At 37.4% G+C, this 22,262-nt stretch overlaps 1 protein-coding gene across 1 annotated transcript in view; it reads right to left on the bottom strand.

Moving 5' to 3' along the window:
• Positions 1 to 8,690: 8,690 nt before the first annotated feature.
• The window catches only part of RB1CC1 (RB1 inducible coiled-coil 1), a 167,548-nt gene continuing 153,976 nt past the window's right edge, over positions 8,691 to 22,262 (bottom strand). Inside the window, exons 23-25 of the mRNA XM_067553518.1 lie at positions 16,241 to 16,368; positions 10,399 to 10,469; positions 8,691 to 9,680 (exon numbers count right to left, since the gene is read on the bottom strand). Coding sequence (XP_067409619.1) covers positions 9,603 to 9,680; positions 10,399 to 10,469; positions 16,241 to 16,368 — 277 coding nt within the window. The 3' untranslated portion in view covers positions 8,691 to 9,602. The remainder of the gene's footprint in view (positions 9,681 to 10,398; positions 10,470 to 16,240; positions 16,369 to 22,262) is intronic.

Raw genomic sequence — 22,262 nt, 5'->3', positions numbered from 1 at the left:
TGTTTGCTCATGGACAATGACGGGGTTATCCAGAGACCAGCCCGCCTTATAAAGCTAAATTCTACCTATTCAGAACAAAATCATTACAGAGAACACAAATCTTAAAGCAATAAATAGTTTTTTTGTAAATACTAACCTTTTTAGTCCTCTTTTTCTTGTATATTAAATTAATTTGCATACTACTAGGGAAGAGTGTTTGAATTTTAAGGCCCCGAGTGTTGGTTCTTAACTTGTGAGTGACCTGTATTTAGGAACTTCATGTGATTGAATCCCGAGTGTTGGTTCTTAACTTGTGAGTGACCTGTATTTAGGAACTTCATGTGATTGAATATTGGGCTATACCTCGTACCTCACACTCCAAGTCTGGTTGGGAATATAGATGTCTAGGAAAAACCCCCTCAAACTAATAAATAAGTATCTACAGGAGTATAGTATTAACAAGACTAGGTGATTGATAAAGGGTGCCTATGATCTAATTAAGTTCTATGATTTATAAGAGGTACTTGTTATGGCAGATGTTTTCTGTAATAGACTAATAAGGATCCACTGAAAGATGATTTTAACTCATTAAAAACTGCCAGGTTGTCACAGCTGTCTGCAATAATGACTAGATTAGAATTCCCTCTATCCTGTCAGTCATGTAACACAAAAAAACCATAAAAGAAATTCCATAAGTAATTAGGTAAAAAGAAAGGGTCAAAAACACAGTGAAATTAATCATGGGAAGTTTACCTCCAAAATGGAATTGCTTTGTCTCACACTCTATACAAGACAGAGGGCTGACAAGTTGGGGAGTACAGAGTACCAGAATCCCAACAGAAATAGAGGAGAGAGACATGGAGGCCAGTTCTTTACTTTACACCGATGGTGGTAATAAATCTATTCCTTCTGTATTCTGTACAGCGCTGTACTAACCTCTGATTGATAATCTTGGATTAAATAATTCCCTTTGATCCTATTATTTAACAATCTCAAACCATTAACTTCAAACATGCAACAGCATGTGTGCTTGCATTATTAGGTGGTCAGAGACACAAAATGGGTGAAGTAGTACCTTTTATTGGACCAATTTCTATTGGTGAGAGAGACAAGCTTTCAATCTTACACAGAGCTCTTCTTCTGGGCTGGGAAACATACAGAGTGTCACAGCTAAATACAAGGTGGAACAGATTGTTTAGCATAAGTAGTTGACACACATTTCCAGGGACCATTCAAGGTGAAGTGAGCCATTAACATTCCTCCAATCACAGGGAGGAAAGATAGGAGGGAAGACAGCTGGTGGTGGTGGGGCAAAGGTTGTTAATGGATGTGATGGACTTGCAGCACTCACTGCTGGACTGGCGCATCCTGCTGGTGATCTGGGGAACAGCTCAAGCAGACACCCACATCCATGGGTATACTCCATCACACTTCCTCGGGGTTCACCGGTAGTCCTAATTGCTGCCATCAGGATCCACCGTCCTCTTCCTGACCCGGCCCTCTGGCCAAGCCACAATCTGTGTCCCCCCACCCCTTCTGGGGGATTCTGTAGTCCTGGTTCTGCCACTTACTTCAGTGGCCGCTGCAGTCTACCACCACTCCAACAGCGGTCTGGGGGGATGAGGGGAGAGACCCGGGCCTGCCTACTACTCCAGGTCCTGGCCCAGGACTTCAAAACACTTGTTACCTGCACTGCTTCAGAATTGGCATTAGTTAACCCCCACTGTCTTTAGTTCTGGCAGTAAGCATTCTTTATCTTATCCATGCAGCCAGGAATACAATCAGTAACGAGCTCTTAGAGATACATAAAACATTTATAAAATACATACTGTAATCTGAATAGTTCATGGTTCCATAGAATCTGTCACATTGTCTAGAGAAACTATCAATAGGATAAATTCTACCTTTCATACTTGGGTAATGCTGCTGTACGCTATCAAACATTTGCTACACTTCACCCCTGGAGTGGCTCATTTCAAAGATGAATGAAGCAACGCCTCCACACACAGTTTGTGGAGAGCATTGGGATCAAGTAGGACAAAGGCCCTATGTAAATAACAGATCATCGCTATTAAACTACAGCTGCCCAGTTCATGGCATCAAGGAGATTCATTTGCTGTACTGTAACAGTTGAGTCATTAAGAGTATCGAGTATGGTGATGAGAGAGGTCTAAAAGTTTTAGTTTTGGATGGTCCCAAAACAATACTTTAAAAAAAAAAAAAAAAAAATTGGTGAAATGAAAAGATAAAAAAATAATTTAAAGTCAAACTAAACATTTTGTTTAGTTTCTGAGGCTTTAAATTTTCCCCCCTATAAAACTGAGGTAAATTCCAAAATGAAACCTCTTTCCAAAATGAAGTCAAAACATTTCATTTAAAAAATACCTAAACAAACAGCTTAGACATTTAAGAACTCTTTTTTTCTCCTACCCAAACAATTACTGAAGTCAACCTCAATTCATGAATTGTTTCAGTCAACCTGAATCTGTACTTTTTTTTTGGTGAATAAATCATTTGCGCAAATTTTTTTGCCCAGCTATACCGTTCAGTAACCGTGATTCTTTATTTTGGTATCTACAGGTTTCAAACAGAGCACAGTTTACCAGCAGCAGTTTGTTTCATATTTTAATTTAATTTATATAACTTAATTGTAACAATATTTGGGAGCATATATGAAAATTGAAGCAATCAGTATCTATTTTTGATGAGTATCTACAAAACAGAACATTTCCTCTCTGTCCACACTGACAATGCTCATCCAACTACTGACTCAAACAACCTGAATCTGAACATTCAATGTGGAGGAACAGCTAGCACAACCTTGAGGGTTTTCCCCCAAAACAAAATAACAGTTTACAAATTGTTCCCAGCTGCCCCTGCTAGATTCCATAGATGAGTCAACAACCTTAAGGGTAATGAAAAAGTTTATAAAAGCAGAATGAACACCACCTATGCGATTCCTCCAAAGGGACTCATCGATTAAACAAAGCAGCAAATGTTTAGAAGAATCAGATCAAAGAAATATGATACTTATTAACTTTTGTATTTCACTAGAGTCTAGAGGTCAAACATGTTAGGGCTCCTTTTTGCTAGGTGCTGTACGAACAATGTGACAGTGCCTGCTCCAAACATATGTAAACACTTTGCATTCACAGATATCAAAACACATTATAAAGGGGAGTAAACGCTCACATTTAAAGATGGAGTGAGAATCAGAGGATTAAACGACCAGAAAGGCAGTCTGCTTTGGTCGCTAGATCTGGATATGAAAAGCCTTACTTTACACTTACGCTTACAAACACAGCCCCCCCCCCCCCAGCCTGTTGGAGAAGAATTTAACAAGAGAAATGTATTCTGGCTTTCTTATACAAGAATTTTGGGACAAATCCATATTAAAATTGGATTGCAGGGAGTAACATCTGTTGAGAAAAGCATTTTGAGATAAATAAATAGATAAAAGGCAACTTAAGTAATGATGCAAGCAGCTGTCGGAGAATTACAGCAAGGCTGTCTTGGTTAGTGTCGTAAGACACAAGAAAAAAATTATTGACCAACTATAAAGTAGCACAACAATCTGCCATAAATACAATGCCAGAGGGTTCTGATGCTACTATGAAATGGAACTTGTCAGTTTGTGCAAATAATGAAAATAAACTCAATGTGTTTACTGGGAATAAATATGGTAATGACATCTCCTCCGGCAGCTAATCGTAATGATTCATTGTGTTTGAAGTTCAAAAGCCATTTCATAATAAAAACGTGCTAAAATCTAACATTAATAAAAGGCAATTATTTGGTTTTGGGAAAAATATACAATCTGAAAATTTACTCAACTGCATTTGTTGATGGCTCACAGTACCTACCACTTTTAATCTACTGTTCGAGGAAAGAAGCATGTAGTTTTATATAATCATAAGTCAAATTGCTAAAAAATTCAAAATTTGCAACAAAATTACTTTAATTTTACAGTACCCAAATATGACGTTAAACATGCTGACATACTAGCATTGAACTATTCATCAAGTTCAACCTGAATTAAATACTCAGAATGAAGCTTCATTTATGCTAAATTACAATACAGTTCATAAGTGATTACATATAGATGTCATTGAGATGGCTGGAAAACAAGAATTCTATTTCACAATAGAATGTAACTAAGACCATCCCAAATTTTCTGAGAAAAAATATGGAATTCTGACTCAAGAGTAGCCAATAGCCTGGCAGTTGGGGCCCTCCCCTGGGATATGGGAAACCAAAGTTCAAATCTCTGATCTGCCTGATTCAGAGCAGGGACTTGAGTCTAGGTCAGTCTCCCACATCGCAGATGAATGCCCTATCCTTTGGTCTCTTGCCTATATGGGGTGGGTCACCCCTCTCTGACCAGAAATTCCTCCCAGGAGCTCAGAAACCTTTCCTAGTCGAAACCAATACATTTCCATGAAAAGTTTTGGTTTGGATCAACTGGTATTTTTTGACCAAGAAATAAAATGTTTTGTCCAAAAATTCCTGACCAGCTCTATTAAAAGATATCAATAATTTTATTACAATGGGATGCTAGAAGAATTCATAATAATTTGCCTCTTACTGTAATTTATCATTACTACAGTGGTACTGCAGGCTGCTTGTAAAAAGCATATAAGCGCGTCAGTGAATGTTAAATATGGCATTTAGAAATGTCACTGAAGTTTAATATCCAAACAAGATCCAAACAGGAAATATTTTTATGTGATAAACCCCCTTGTTACCAAAATTAAACATTTCAGTGCAACAGCTGGGAATAATTACAATGCCCCTTTTTAGCACTTAATTGAAAATCAACAGGGCTGAATAATCACTACAAGGTATTTGCTGGCTACGAATGATAATTCTATTGTAATTGTCTGATATTTAGCCATTATCTCCTCCAACTAAACAATGCCTCCCCCTACATGGGAAGACGGACGCATGGAGCACTTACCACCCCCTAAGGCACTCAGTGCCAGGCACAGACACATTGTGAAGCATACTAGGGGTACCAGAGGCAGTCAGCTGCCAACACAGCTAGTAACCACAGAAGGGGTATTGCTGGGTGAAATAAGGACAGGCCCTTTGTACTGCTTCCTACCCATGTGCACCGGGTTGACTGTGTTTGAGGGAAAGCTAACTAACTTGGTTACCTATGAAATACTCTGCCCTCAGAAATTAATACACTTACACCTACTTTAAATGGCAGTTGAGTATTCCCCCAGCATGGAAAAATCCTTGACTGGCATAAGGTAGACAGAAGACCACCTCTTGTGACCACCTTCTCCTGGCCTACCAGGTGTAGGGGGGTTTAGATAGAGCACATTGTGTTTTGATGACAACCTCCCCCACACCTTTGACATAACGGATCAAGAGTGCAAGCATTAAAGCCACCCTAAATCTCCTTGAAATGGTTCCTATCACTTCTTTGGATTGGAGGAAGAACATAAAAGTGGCTTAAAACAATGTGCTACTAATCGCAAAATCCTGTAGGTTATTCTATTTTAGTAAACTCTTTTCATCTTGAAACAAGCATTTGATCTCTTCCAACGTAAACTTGTTTAATAGCATATAAGAGTTCTTAAGGATGTAGCCTCTTCAAGAACAAGGAAAAGATCTTAAAAATAGCCCCCATTTGTGATAAAGTATATAGAATTAAAACTTTTTTTCAAACAATTATTTCTATGTTTTGTAACTCTAGGCTGTTGGGATTTCTTCCTTCCTTTTTAATTTGCCACTCATTTCAAAATAGATCCATCATAACTGTACAAAGGTCAGACTGGCTGATTAAAATTTGTTCAAGCAGCAGCATGATATTTTGCCTTAAAAAAAAAAAAAGTGACTTACAATGATGCAAGTGTACACAGAATCACAGAAATCAGCAATGGAAAGTATGTATTAGAAAATCTAGTCCCTCCTCCATCCTGGGCAAACATAGTTTATGCAAAATATAAAGAGATACAAGGTTTTATAATTGTGGGGCAAGATGAAACAAAGGTAGTGCATAACGTTCATAGTTCCAGGAATTAGAAAGGCTGCAACATCTAAAAAGTATGTAAACTAAATATTTTTTAAATGACTGTTCAGAATCATTACCGAACATGTTAGGGTTTTGTTTGACAGAATTTCCATTTTAAATATACATAAAGATTATAAAATGAAACATATGACAAATATTCCTAAAAAAATCAAGCTATTGCTGGTTGCTTATATTATAGAAGTATGACTTCATGTAACAATAATAGTCCACATCCTGATATTCTTTTTACCGGTGGGGATATAAGCAAGGAAGGACTTTTCCTTTTCACAGTCTGCATTTATGATTAATAATTACAGTGCTGAATTTCTTTATGTGATTTATATATTTACTTTTCACACTCTAAATGACTTCTGGTCCAAAACTTGAAGAATTATCACAGGTGTGACTGCTATTACCCTTACACTGTTCAACTAGCAGCATGTGCCTTGAGTAGGAAGAAGAGAGACGTGATGCATATCTGCAAATATTAATAGAAGCTAAATCAAGGAAATCAAAAGGCAACTTTCACAACATAACATGTTCTTGGTTCCTCTCTCACTGTCCACATGTAGGATGACCCCATTTTAGCAGATTTTAATCTAACTATTACATCAATGACCTGCATAAATATTCAGTTAAGAGACTAACTGCTTAGTAATAAAAGATTAAAAGGAACAGACAGAATTCTTGTTCTTACGCAGAGGAGTTCTGCACTGCCGAGTAATGCACATGACTAATCATGAGTCTGCCAGGATATCTGGTTTTAGGCATCTGAGCAGCCACTCAGTGGGTAAATTTTGTAAGCCCCCAAATGGGAGGAGTGTTGAGGCTGCAATAATCCCCATGAAGAAAACTGTGTGGAACAGCAAGAGATAGAAGGGCCAGGTATTCAAGGGGCTTAGGCAGAACACCCAGATAAGTTGTTTGGTCAAGATAAGATGAGGAGGTGGTGTTAAAGGCCATACCACCTCTTTCACCATAGGATTAGCCTGGAGAGCAGGTGTTTTTGAATCAATGAGAGCTTTATTTTAGAACTATCAGTGGACTTCTGTGCCTCAGGGGTAGGGAATCACTTGATTGTCCTGTCCTCTCCCTGAAAGAGCTCCTGAGTCAGAGAGTTCACTCCTGTTCAAGAAGAATCACTGGTGGGACTTCTACTTGACTGCATTCCACCTGGGTTATAAAGCAATGAAGTTGGAATCTGATTCCACAACTGGAGGAGACCAACAGAGCAGCTCCAGGTCTTCTGCTTTTGGGGACCCTTTCCACCCAGGAATGCAAAAAGCTTGGTGGGTATGGAACCCTACTCAAGTTCCAAGGCTGGTGAGCTTGTGGATAAGGATTGGGCCCAGAGTGTATAATTTATAAAGTAGTGAGCAACATGTGCCCTGATGTCAAGAAATTAAATGAAAGTAATTCATTAGTTAAAAAAACCCTTAATTTCTTTTAAAAAGAGACAATTGAACAAACAGGCATGCAGAAATAATGCTTAAGCTACTAAAACACGGCATTCATTTAGAAAAAAAGATGAATAGGTGTCATGCCTTCTTAACACTCCATGAGCGAAAAGAAGGATTTGTGGTACCCAGGCATGTTCTTATACCATGTGTAACCCAACTGACTAAGCAGAATAAAGAATACTATTGGATAAATCTTTCAGACCTGGAATCCTACTTATTTGGAGGCAAAAGAGTCACTGGTCAATAGAAAAATAACATCTTATAAATTCAGAAAGAAGCACCATCCATTTAAGTGGCAATCAACACCTATCTCACTTTTGCCAGTATTCAAAACTACTGCAATACTTTTGCTGAAAAAGAAACTGTTTCCATCCAGAAGTCATCTAACTCATCAACTGGAGCTGTATATACACAACTAACACAAATTTGATATCCAGGAAAAAGTGTGCCGTGAAGCTGTCACCGTTTAATTTTACTCATTGGTATCTATTCAATTTGGCAGATGAAAGATGAGAAGCAATCTAGATTTCTATGCAAGACCTTCAAAAGTCTTCGTGTTGTGATTTAAAAAACTACTTCTAATAACCAATTGGTGTTTGATATCACAGCACTTTAGATAAATAAAAAAGCATGTCTAGGAGCTTATTAATAGTAATGTGGATCAGCTGGATTGAAAAATTACTATGCTTTTTGTGTGTTTCTTTTCTTGCCTAGAGCCCATACCTCTGTGTAAAAACTTCACGTTGAAATCTAAGGGGCAAACCTCAGGTCCCACTTACTTGCTAAATTCAGACCTCAAATTCCCCCCGTGTTCACAAATGTGAATGTTTTGGAACCAAGATTTTGATTTGGACCCATCTAATTATTTTCACAAAACATTAAGAAGAAATTACCTTCAGAAAAACAAAGTGTCATTTGTTCATTATGATTTTGTTAGACCAGTATACAAATTAGATTTCTTGACCAGTAATTCACTTGAATAATATGTCTGCTTGTCTGATTTGTTGACAAAATATGGATTGCCATTTAATTAAATCCTATTTGTTGCTACAAGAGGAGTCCCATATACACACTGAAAATTACAGAATGTTATTTCCTTTTGGAGAAATACAGGCATTTCTAATTAATTTAAAATGTACATGAATAATCTATAATAGAGAGGCTGTGACATCACATCAGTACTTACTGTATTCTATATGAATCAGGTATTTAAAAAGGCACACATTATTCAGACATTTACAGGTTCAAATCTTTATTGTTTTAAAATTCTACATGTCTTTTACAATTACAATAATTTGTTACTTAAATGACTCTTGTATGGTTAATGTACAATGAGTTTTTTCCTGAAACTCAACCATGAAATACAATTTCATCAATATGATTTTTCTAAATAGATTAATACAAGACTTCTGTGTTGTTGGGAAGGTTCAAGTGCCTCACTTTAAATCTAACAGCACAGGGATTCTTCCCTTCAGAATCTATGTGATCAATCCATCAAAAGTGCTTTTGAAGATTGCAGATTTACCTGTGACTGATTTTCAGATCAGTCCATCAAATTATAAGGATTTTTTTTAAACATTAAAAGGCATTTTAATGCAATGGAACAAGATGCAGTAGTTATCTTTATTCAGCTACTGAGGCAAATTCATGTTGAAGAAAAATTATATGATTATTGGCATGCAATGAACACTCCTCTTTAAATAGTTGATGAATTTATACATATTATAAAGAATCTGTTAAAGAGTGCAAGTATTTAAATGATTTCACAAAAGGACATATGCTGGTAATAATGGTAACTAACATTTAACATCTAAATACGAGCTAATGTATATTTAACAGGCAATTAACATGGCTAATAATAAGCCATGATGCACAATGTTTGCCTTTTGAGAAAATGAACTCTTTTGGTCCACATTCCTAGTTATCCGGGTAAAAAAACTGGAACAATTATAGGGCCAGGAATTTTAATGAAATTCTTGTTTCTAAAATGTAATCCATTAAAAAGTAAAAGTAGTACATCTGTGAAGCATATTGTCACATGACCTCAGTATAAAAAGATGGCCTGCTACTTGGAGCGATGAATGAGCACTGAAGGACAAGCCAGAAAAGAATGAGACAGAATGAACTGAGTTTCCACGGTGTTATACTTTTTTGTTCCACGGGACTGCTTTGACTCGGTAGAATTTTGTACCTAAAGGAACTTTAAATCTGTTTTGTGCCTAAGGAAAAAAACAACATAATTACTTCAAATTACATACCAAAAATGTTGTTCTATTTTGTTCCGCTTTCACTTAGATTTTTCAGAGCAAAAGTTTTTGTACCCTCTGCATTCTTTTAAAACTGGTACCTGGAGGCTGACTACACAACCCTATTTGTCTGAATTGACAGCTGAGACCAGCCAGTGATAGCTCACCATTAACAGGGAGATGTGCTAATTGGCTAGTACCACCACTGACTGCTCTATGCTGCTGCAGGAGTTAGTCCTCTGGCCCTGTAATGCACTGATAACTCAGAGCTCAAAGCCATTTAGAAACGAGTATCTTCCTCCTGATTTATGCAGTCTCTCCAAAATAGCTGATGCAAAGCAGTGGCCAGTGTACTAGGTAGGATGGCTAAAATTACAGAGAACAAATGACTTCCCCAAATTCCTCTTTTGATGCATACAGAACATTTCCAAATAGTTCATCAAGGCAAGCATAAACACCCTCAGTTAGGAATGTACCAATGTGAATATTTCCAATCACTGGTAATAACTATTGGCTAGATTCTATCATATTTACTCATGCTGAGTAGAACCTTACTCCATAAGCAGTCTCATTCATTTCAGTGGGACTACTTGAGGAGAAGATAGTACTGAACCTGAGTAAGGGTAACAGAAACTGGACCCATTTTCCTTGTATATTGATTTTTAATCATTACATATTTATATTTCCTTACCTTTTTTGCCTGGCAATATTCCTTTTCCATTACTTTTCCTAGCACCCAGGGTCTTCTAGATGCACCTGAAGCTAAACAAAATCAAATCATTTATTTTAATTACACATGATGGATTACTGTCCTCAAAGAGATGGGCCAGCATTTTCAAACATGGCTGCTGCAAACTAACCCCCTACACATCAAACTGGCCTGATTTTCACAGAGGCCAACCACTTACATGTTTGAAAATTTTGGCTATAATCTTTTACATTGGAGTACCTTAGATTTCATAAGTAGTAGTAATTTTTAAAGTGTTACCTGAAATGTTGAACTTATACATATATTAAAACCAAAACAGAATTAGAAGCAGGACAACTAGAAATTAGAACAACTGTAACGGGACAAATTGGTAACAAAACTGTGCATGAAGACAATTTAAGTGCATCTATATTACTACAACAGCTAGGAGAAACATGCTCATTTTGCATTCACATTACAAAAATGCTAAGTGTTATTATTTTACTTTTTTCAAACTGTCAGTCATCACTGTGAAGAAAAACCTGAAAAAAGGAGCTAAAGTAACAGCTCACATGACATGCACACAATGCATACAATAATTTTTCAAACTGGTGTATTTATGAGAAGCAGTGTATCTAGTGGTTGGAGCATTAGACTGGAAGCCAGGAATCACTCATTTTTAATGTAGGGTCTACAACTGATTCATTATGTAGCCTTGGAAGTCATTTAACTTCATTTGGCTAGGTATTCCATTGCATATGCTTTGAGCCATGCTGCAAGCTAATCCTGGCTATATTGAGAGCATATACAGCCTTGAAACAGTCACTATAATGAGACTGATCCTCTGGTGTGTAGAGTTCTTACCCTATCATTCCCCCATGCAGCTTCTGCATCAGGTGCATAGTTGGGATATCTCTACATTATATCAATCCCCCACTTTGATTTTGCCTTTTTGGGGTAGGACTAGAATGCAGAATGAAGGACTCCAGATCCATCAGTAAAATCACAGCATATAAGGAAGACTGTGAATTTGTATGTCTTTAGTATTTCATATGAAATATTACATTATGTATGTTACAACTCTTAGAATTAGATGTAGTAGTTTTTATTTGTATATGTGCAGTAGTTACATATATCAATTACAGTTTTTCTTTACTTATAAAACAAAGAAACTAAGGGGTGCAATGAGTTACAGATACAAAATCATTACTAAAGTATTTACTGTACATTACTACCACCACTTGAGATTAATACAATTTGAAGAGTTTAAAAATCAAATTTATTTTTCAGCATCTATGCTGTTTTATATTTTGCATTTCTCTCAGTTTAGTTAATGAAAATAGACTAGCTCACTTCTGATTTCTCATGAACTAGCTCAGTGCATCAATGTCTGGGCTGTGCACTCTATAGAGGAATATTAAAATCAAACAAAAACTGGTTTTTAATGATACTTCAAATAAAAATCAAAATACAGTTGTAATTAATATTATAGGATTGCAAAACCTTAACTACCATTACAAATAATTTGGATCCAACTGTGAACTACCTGACTAGTATTCTTTAGCAGCAGTAGCCTTTCATCTCTTCATATTGCCTACTGCTCATACCCCCAAGACCTCAGCCAAGGTGCTCATTCCTTACCCCCTTCCATATTCCCATGACCCCTCACTGTCACTTATCTGGCCCAAACATGAACAGTGATGTACCATCTTTGCTGAGGGCAGCCAGGCTTTTGTTTTATTGGGAACAAAGGGAGATAATCTTTATTAGTAAAGACAAAAATAGTGAGAAAATCTTAGCTTTCCCTGACACAAGAAGTTTAACACACCTAAAACCAGAGTTTTGCAATACTGCAGAAACTGGCAATCAGTTTCAGAGTTTACCTAATCCCATCTCTCACGATAAGCAAAGGTGGATTAACACAGGATTGAATAAACTATGTTCAGTATAGTAGGTGGATCAGTGAGGGATTAATATTACTGGGAGAAGTAGATGTGCATGCCTGAATGTCAAAGGGCAGATCCAGACTCAACATTTTTGGGAGTCCTAAAATGATAAATTTCTGCACCAAGGTACATCTTGATTACTGTCCATCACAATCATACCATTATGCTCATAGCCGATCTGTAGATACGGGAAAAGCACAGTAATATTATGGTTCTTTAGAATTTATCCCAAACTTAACTTGTTTCATATAAAATTGCATGAGGGGATGAATGAGTGATCTCTCGTTTTCACCAGCCTCCTACTGCCTAGTGGAGCCCAAGTGCTTGTTTCTTTCAACCCAAGCACTGAAGGATAGCACTCAGTTTACATTTTCAAGGGCGCTTTTTGTAAGGAAACTGGTTGGAAACATTTTGCAAAAGGAAAGTAGAGATTATGCTTTACACGTCTAGTTCTTCCAAATTTGTGGGTCCAAGACGCAGGCTTTGCAGGTGCCCAAGCAACAGGATGTGCAAGATGCGGAGAAGTCACTTTGGAGGTAGAAAGGGGACAATGGAAAGGAAAGGGAAGGGAAGGGAAGGGAAGGTACAAGAGGTTGACTTCACTAGTTGATGTTAAAATGTGTTCAAGGAACATAGCAATCATTTTAAGAGATTACCATAAGCGTGTAGCAGTAGCAGTGTGCTTATAGATCAATATATAGGCAAGAACCACCCTCCATTTATTTCCTTTGTTAAATGCTTTATTATTGTGCCTGTCACCAAACTTCACAGCACTCCTAGCAGCTATTAAATTTATGCCTAATAATTTAAAACTAAACTTTAAAAAAGTGAATCTGTGCACAACCTCCTCTCCACGTTTTGAGTCATACTACTTTTATTTTGCCATCTTTATTTGCCAAATTCAGACAGAAAACGGAAAGATCAATTTCCTCAAATCACTTTTAATAAAGTTTCAATACCCTGTACATCATGTGTTTCATCCATACTTTAAAAATTATCTCTGGCCTGAGAAGAACCATAACAAATTTCAAAATGAGAAGCTTAAAGGATGTTTGTGTGTGCATCAAATTTGTTTTTTGTTGGAGCCCTCCTTGTAATTGACTGAGGATGGGGACACCTTTCCACCTCACTGTATCTCTTGCAGCATGTTCAAGTATAGCCTGTTTACCCTCATTTCCCTTTTTCCCCACCCATTCTCCCTTACCTCCCTTTTCTGTTTCCTCCTCCTTTTCACAACCTTTTTCTTTTCTGAAAAAATCTGTTAGAGAAGTTAGGGTTGGTGGGCTGCTGCCTGAGTTCAATGTACCATACACATAAGATACTACTTTGGCCAGATGCACTGGAAACTGTTGAGGGAAAAGGTAAGGATGATTGGCGTGCAGAAGGAGCTGCATGCCAATTTACATTGGCTGTGTTTGCAAGTGTGCGAGTATCCAGGGTCATGGAGCTTTCCTTGCCTCACTGCTCCTCTCTCCTGACATAGTCATACTAGACTACTCATATCTACCCAAAGGGAGATAGACCACTCCCAATGCTGAGAAACACTAAATACCTGGTTTATAAAAACATGTCAGAAGTCAATATGCACAAATAGGGTCCTTTTCTGTAAAGTGTCTAGCGACCTGAACCATCAAGAGAGATTACCATCTCTCCACATTTTAAATGAGTAAATTATTGGGAATGGGGATCCTGTACATACCCTACAATTACACAAATAAAATATCTTCAAATTTGAAAAAGTTAAACGATAAGTTTATGCTCATAATTATATACTCCTTAACATTCTCTCTTTGTTGACCTTGTATGTGTAAACCAACAGCTATCAAAATGAACTGGAGGGAAAACATGTTTGTTTGGATGCATCAGTTCCATTAGCCTTATTTTATATTTCTTAATTACACTTGTGCCACTGCAATGCCATTGTTAAGGATGCCTTCTGTTTTGTACTTGACGTGGGAGTTCAAAGAAATACACAATGTATCTGTCCCGGTTTTTCAGCACAATCTCTGTACTTCATAAGAGTTTGGTGGGCTTTTGGGAATTATGTAATTATTTTTCTAACTAACAAACAGTTACTAGCATAATTCATCATAATTCTCTACCATGGTTTGCTAATGGAGAAAATGGTCTATGGTGGCAGCTTTCTTTCTGATGCTTGTGGAAACCGTTATGAACAGATTAGGAAAGGAATACTAAACAATCTTTTAAAACATGCCCTTGGTAACGTTGACTGCATCTGAAACTGAGGGCACAGGGAACAGGTTTTGAGAGGCCATGACGTTTTGTGTGCAGAAAAGATTTTTAATGAAATAGCTTATTTAAAAGTTTACTTTTAACACTTATTTCATGTACTGCATATCATAGCAGCACACAAAACAAAACAGGCACATTGGTATTTGTGTTTATTCACTTCAAACAGCAAGGAAACTGCAGTTTCCTAAGCTTTATTGAGGGAGAACTGCAACAAGTACTCCACAAAAACCCTGTAACACTGAAAAAACAGAGCAAGCACTCCTGCTTCCCTAAACTTGGAGCACAATTAACTGTATCTAAAGCAGCAGTTTCCCGGCTGTAGGCTGCATCCCCAAATGCAGTCGCACCATCAGCAGATGGGGTTGCAGAGATTCCCAGTGTGCAGAAGATGCCATTTTGTTCTACACAGTATGACTTTGCATGGACAGCGTGTGCAAGGTCACGATACATGCCGGACACCATTTTGCTTTACAAAATGTCATCTTCCATGCTGTCTGGGCCCTGGAAGGAAATAATTCACTAAAATGGGGTCCCGCTGGCAAAACGTTTGGGAACCTTGGATCTAAAGCAAATATTTTCCTGTAAGAATTTGAGTCCTGCTGAACTTCATTTACGTTGGGTTGAGAAACAGCAGCAGCAAATGTAGGCATTTAAAAATCAGGAAACAAAAAATTATGGTTCTCTCTTAATTCTCTCACACTGGAAATACAGGTCCATTAAATTCCATCTATGCTGCAGAGGATTTTTTTGCCTGGAAGGAAAATGCCCTTGAATAAAACTGAGTCCTTGTTTTAAAAAAAAAAGCTGATTCCTTCTACAGCACAGGCAGAAGTTCAAGGCTCTAGAATGGGCTAAGACCACAATTTTATCTTCAGATATATCTGTGCAACTCCTCATTACAAAAACTCTCAAGATGGGAGAGGAACATACATATCTAAGAGAAGACAGTTATATTAAGATAAAGTATATGGTATAGCATGCGCATTGTAGGTAGAGTTAAGATTACTATAAAATCCTAACTGTTGCATTGCCTGACTTGAGTGTACACAATTGTAACCAAAATGATGCACTGTTTCCATATTTAATTTCTTTATATTAACAAAAAATTTAAATCTTAGCCTCTCCAGTGACCTTGTGTACTTACATAGGAATTAACACCACATGCAATTAAGGAAATGCACAATAAACAGCAGCACAAAGACAGACCCATCACCAATATTTTGTAGTTATTTTAGTACTATAAATAACAACATGACTAAATCTAATGGTAATTTCATATGGCATGTGTATAAAATGTGCATGTGTATATGCAGAAATATAGTCTTAACTTTTTTTTTTTTTTTTTTTTTTTTTTTTTTTAAACAGAGTAAGTCACTGTCCAAAGTATTAACTTCTGTGACAAAATGTAATTTGGATAAGTTCTGCCTAAAAGATACTTTTCAGAAATTACTGTATGATGCTATAGCGGAAATCTCAATGAAAGATTAACTACAACTTTCGCTACACATATACATTAGGTCTACAGCTAAAACATACACATTTATGTAATAATTAAACAGCTGTTAAGAAATGTAGGAGTATAAGATCATTTTAAGTACACAAGAACATAATGCTCCATAGAGTTATCTGACACTTACCACACTCACCTGGTTTGAGATCCAGCGCAGCAAGAGACTCTGAATGTAAGAAATACAACGTTGGACTAACAGTAAATAATACATAGTTGTCATGGCGTTCGTCCAAGATAATGAGAACCAAATCCCCAACCTGAAAACTGGATAAAATAAGTCTACTTAACAGCAATATATAAAAACATAGTACTAAATATTTACACTGATTGCTAAAGAACTTTTTTCAAGCATTACACACATTACTTATCACTGTTTGAAACACATTTTAGAATTTATGCATAGCCGTACATTTTGTAACACCAGTTAATGCAGTTTCAAGTTCCTATGAGGATAGTGCCAATTCCTGATGGTTATTAAAAAAATGTTTTGGTGCCTCTTTTTTCTCCTACGAATTGTTTCAAACCAATTTTTTTGTAAGAAGTTTTACGCAAGCAATTGTGATGCTTCCCATGGTTGTGAGGCACCTTGTTACCACGTGCTGTAAGCATGATGGAGTCCTGTCTATCCCTGCTGTGGATCAGCTCCTTAACTCCACCAGCCTCTGGCAATACAAGCACTACTTTCCAGGCCTCCCTCTCTCTATACAGGTCAGCAATAGGCACACACCAACTTTCGACCATTCCACTGGAGAGATCAGCCCCTGTTCCACTGAACATTCACAGAACTTTCAGGTCATCCTCTATTCCCAAAGGAATAGCGCAAATCAGCTTACATAATTCAACTGAGGATCATCACTCTGCTTAACACACAGCATTTAGATACATTAATGATAAACTTATTCTTGCCTTCACTATAAAGAATAGAGATTCAAATGACAGTAAGTAAGAATACTGGAAACAAATAATTACATAAAACAAAATTGTAACATGCTTTCTAGAGCCTAACCTTAACTCATAAGACCCTATCTCCTGTAGGATAGCTTACCTCAAGCCTTTTTCCCAGTTTTTTCAAACAGGATGACGGAGATTCCCCCTTTCATAATATCAAATCTGCTGGCAGCTTGTCTTTGAAGACTGAAGGATGCCAGGATGTATCTACCCCTTCAGAGCAGACCTTTGACCTTCACCTGATCTTTTGAAGTCTCCACAAGCTCCTCATTAGTAGTTGATTCAAGGCTTGTCAACACTTAAAACGCAACTGTGCCATTGTAGTGCTTTACTGAAGACACTATCTACACTGACAGGAGGGGTTCTCCCACCAAGTTAGCACAGTCTATATCAGGTTTAATTGCATCTCTCAGAGGTATGGATATTTCACATTCCTATGCGACATGTATTGACTAGGCCTCAGTATGCTAATAGACTTCTATTGTAAGACACACAATAGTTCAGTAGGGAGATAAGTGTCTCCCACGTCCCGTCTGGAGAAGTTTGTCTCAAGGTGTGCTACATTTGAGTGACCTGCCTTTAACTACAAGACCTAGAGAACATAATTTTCAGCATGAATACATAACTCCTCACATGTTTTCCAGACAATGATTATGATGACCAGTGTAACATAGGCTTTCATTAGAGACCTTACATGACATTGTTTTGGTGAACCCAGGGGATATTTCTATCCATATGCAGCCCTGTGCCCTCTGCCAGTTGGCATCAAGAGGTCCTTGGGTCATAGCAATACATTGTGAGGGGACAAAAAGTTTTGTGTATTATCAACTTTTGAAGCATTTACAAGACAAGTGGTCTAGTATAACCAACTACTGCACAAATATTCTTTGAACAGTCTGTGCTCTTAGTATTGTAATAATACTTTTGGCATGGAAATTTATTTTTACATTTTCATGGTGAAAAGAAATCACACCTGCATGAAATCTAGCACACAAAGTTTAAGCTTTGAATAGTTTTAGTTTTTAAATCTGAAAGACAGTTAGGTTGCTTTTAATTTACACATGTGTAAACAAAAATGCTACTTACTGGTTTAAAAAAAGTTTTCTACTTCTCAAACAAACAAACAAACCCTCCTTCCCCCAAGAAACTTGACATTAGTAGCAATTGAAGTTAAAGATGCTACTGTGGTTCTTAAAATAATCAGTTACACAGTGCATATATTAATTTTTTTTAAACCCAAAAAGATTATGCCTAAAATTTAATTCTAGTTCCACATTCATAGATGTAAATTATGACATTCCTTGTAAGTTCAGCTACAGTACTTATTTACACATATGATATTGCTTATTGTAACATTATATGGACCTGACACTGAAGATTTTGAACACTCTGTGCCTTAAGCAAATGCAAAATCCCATTGATGGGTTCTAAGCCACTGATGGGACTTCTCACATGCTTAACTCTAAACGCATTATGTGCTTAGCTGGATCGGGACATACAAGGGCATAAACATTTGTGACCTTTCCAAAGACCAGTGAAAAAATACTTTGAGGTCCTGAAAAGAAAAAGCATCAGCTGCCATATTTTTATATTGCAAAACTTCTCAAATGTCTCCTCTTTTTCTCTGACTCCAGGAGAAAACAAGAAAGCTACAAAGTTTTTGTGTAAAGTTTTAATAACCTAAAGTTTTAGGATCACTTTTCTTTAGAAGACACCTGTTCCAAGTGACAAATACGTCTTAATAACCAATGAGTGAGGCTTGAAGAAACTGAAGGTAACAAGTAGAAAGTAAGTATCGTGCCACGAGAGGATGCCTATAGGCATTTGCTCATACCAGAATAATACTGGTTTTTTCAGATGATCAAGAGGGCTGCCATATGTCACCTGCACTGTGAAAGAGTATAGAAATGCAGAGTCCTTAAGACACCAGTTCAAAAAGCACTTAATAGGTACCATCCATAAATTTCTTATTTCCAGTGGTTTAACCTTTTGCTTGTCTTTATTAGTGCTTATTTTATTTTTTAGAACTAGGACAGTCACAATTATCACATTAAAAAAGACATGTTACAGCAGATCAGTCAAATAAATCTTACCCCTCCACTCAGATCATGATTAAACACACCTTTTTGCTATGATCAAAGCTTTATTCATTTTGTGTGTGACTCAGACTATAAGTAAAAAGGTGGCCTCAAGTTCAGGTAGCTTAAATTTGATAACTTGTACAATTATATTTCCAATTTGCTGCACAAATAAAAAAGGGTTTGGTAAAGTTTCAGTGGTGATAAATCCCTAAAGAGGAAGAATTCTCACTGAAATTTGTTTAAGCATGTGACACTGTCAAACATTATGTCACTGTCTTTCAGATAAATACATGTTTTACAATCTTCCTTGAGCTTATAAAAAACACGATTCCTTCCTCCGTTCCTTTTAAAGGAAGCTGATATAAAAACCCGTTTAAATAACTTGTTTTTAAAATAACAAGTGGAGAAGGGCAAACATAGTAGCTGTTGTTAAAAAGGGGACTTTGGGGAATTATAGACCAATCAGACTACCTTTGATACATGGAAAGATCATTAATAATCTGGAGGATGGGGTGGATTGCATCCTCAGCAAGTTTGCAGATGACACTAAGCTAGGTACCCAGGAAGGTAGGGATAGGATACAGAGTGACCTAGACAAATTGGAGGATTGGGCCATAAAAAATCTGATGAGGTTAACAAGGACAAGTGCAGAGTCCTCCACTTAGGATGGAAGAATCCCATGCACTGCTACAGACTGGGGACCGATTGGCAAGGCAGCAGTTCTGTAGAAAAGGAGTTGGGGCTTACAGAGGGCAAGAAGCTGGATACGAGCCAACAGTGTGCCCTTACTCCCAAGAAAGCTAACGGCATATTGGGCTGCATTAGTAGGAGCATTGCCAGCAGATCGAGGGAAGTGATAATTCCCCTCTATTTGGCACTGGTGAAGCCACATTTGGAGTACTGTGTCCAGTTTTGGTCTCCGCACTACAGACAGGATGTGGACAAATTGGAGAGAGTCCAAGAGAGGACAACAAAAATGATTAGGGGGCTGGAGCATATGACTTGAGGAGAGGCTGAGGGAACTAGGCTTGAATTAGGAGGGATTTGATAGTAGCCTTTAACTACCTGAAAGGGGGTTCCAAGGAGGATGGAACTAGGCTGTTCTCAATGGTAGCAGATGACAGAACTAGGAGCAATGGTCTCAAATTGCAGTGGGGGAGGTCTAGGTTGGATATTAGGAATAACTTTTTCATGAGGAGGGTGGTGAAGCACTGGAATCGGTTACCTAGGGAGGTGGTGAAATTTCCATCCTTAGAGATTTCTTAGGTGCAGCTTCATAAAGCCCTGGTGGGGATGATTTAGTTGGGGTTGATCCTGCTTTGAGCAGGGGGTTGGACTAGATGACCTCCTGAGGTCCCTTCCAACCCTAATCTACGAAAGATACTGCAATAAATTAAACACTCAATCTGTCAGCTCCTGGCAAATAATAGTTTTATAAAGAATAGCCAGGACAGAATTGTCAAGAACAAATCATGCTGAACCAAACTAATTTCCTTCTTTATTAGGGTTATTGGCCTAGCAGATGGGGGGAGAGGGAAGGTAGTAGTTGTGATATATCTGGATTTTAATAAGTCTTTTGACACAGTCCACATGACATACTCATAAGCAAATTAGGGAAATGTGATCTATATGAAATTAATATAAGGTGGGTGCACTTGTTGAAAGACTGTACTCAGAGTAGTTATCAATTGTTTGCTCTCAAACTTGGAGGGTATATCTAGTAAGGTCAGTCCAGGTCAACTACTATTCAGTATTTTCATTACTGACTTGGATAATAGAGTGGAAAGTATAGGCTTATAAAATCTGCAGATGACACCAAGCTGGGAGAGGTTGTAAGCACTTTGGAGGACAGGATAAGAATTCAAAAGTACCTTGACAAAATGCAAAATTGGTCTGAATTCAAGCAGATGAAATTCAATATGGACAAGTGCAAAGTATTTCAATCAAGACGGAAAAATCGAATGCACAACTACAAAATGTGGAATAACTGGCTATGCAGTACTGCTGAAAATGAGCTGGAGTTATAGTGGTTCACAAAATGAGTACGAGTCAACAATGTGATGCAAATGTGAAAAAGGCTAATATTCTGGGGTGTATTAACAGGAATGTTGTATGTAAGACATGGGAGGTAATTGGCTACTTGGCATTGGGGAGGCCTCAGCTGGAGTACTGAATCCAGTTCTGGTCACCACACTTTATGAAAGATGAAGAAAAATTGGAGGGAGTCCAGAGGAGAACGAAAATGATAAAAAGATTAGAAAGCCTGATCTATAAGGTAAGATTAAAAAGTTGGGCATGTTTAGTCTTAAAAAGAAAAGACTGAAAGGGGACTTCAAACATGCTAAGAGCTGTTACAAAGAGGACGGTTATCAATTTTTCATCATGTTCACTGAAGGTAGGACAAGAAGTAACAGGCTTAATCTGCAGCAAGGGAGATTTAGGTTAGATATTGGGAAAAACTTTTGAACTCTAAGGGTAGTTTTAATTTCTGAAATAGACTTCCAAGAAAGGTTGTGGAATCCCCATCATTGGAGGATTTTAAAAACAGTTTAGACAAACACTTGTCATGGATGGTCTAAGGTTTACTTGGTCCCACCACAGAATGGGGGAAAAGGGGGTGCACTGGACTTATTGATTTCTCAAGATCCCTTCCAACCTTACATTTCTATTATTCTAAATCAACAGTCTTTGCAATTTTCAAAGGAGACAGGGCCTTTTCTAGTTATTTGGTAAATGTATACATAGACTTATGGAGCTCATACCACTGTAGCTGCTGCTCCTATATTTTGTTGTGCTACAGACCTCTTTATACAATGGTCCATAATTCACAGGGAGATAGCAAAGGGACTCTTACAGAAAAAAAATCTCTGCAATAAAAAGAACTGGAAAATTCCTTTTTAAATGTGAAATATCTGGAGTCTGTGAAATTCAGAAAAACACCTTAAACCTAAAAAAATGTTAAGGCCATTTATTACATACAAGTTCAGTTCTATCCCAGGCACATAAAATGTATGAAAAAGGATAAAAAGAGATTTTTAGTATTATTCATAGTCCAATTAATTTCTGAAGGTAGGATTCAAAAGGCTGGCCTTCAGAAATCATTATAACAGCATGAGCTGATACACATGT

The sequence above is a fragment of the Emydura macquarii genome, unplaced genomic scaffold (genome assembly GCF_026122565.2).
Source record: "Emydura macquarii macquarii isolate MOO-44397 ecotype Brisbane River unplaced genomic scaffold, CSIRO-AGI_Emac_v2 contig_1477, whole genome shotgun sequence".
Classification (NCBI taxonomy): Eukaryota; Metazoa; Chordata; order Testudines; family Chelidae; genus Emydura; species Emydura macquarii.
This window is presented reverse-complemented; position numbering and strand designations above follow the sequence as displayed.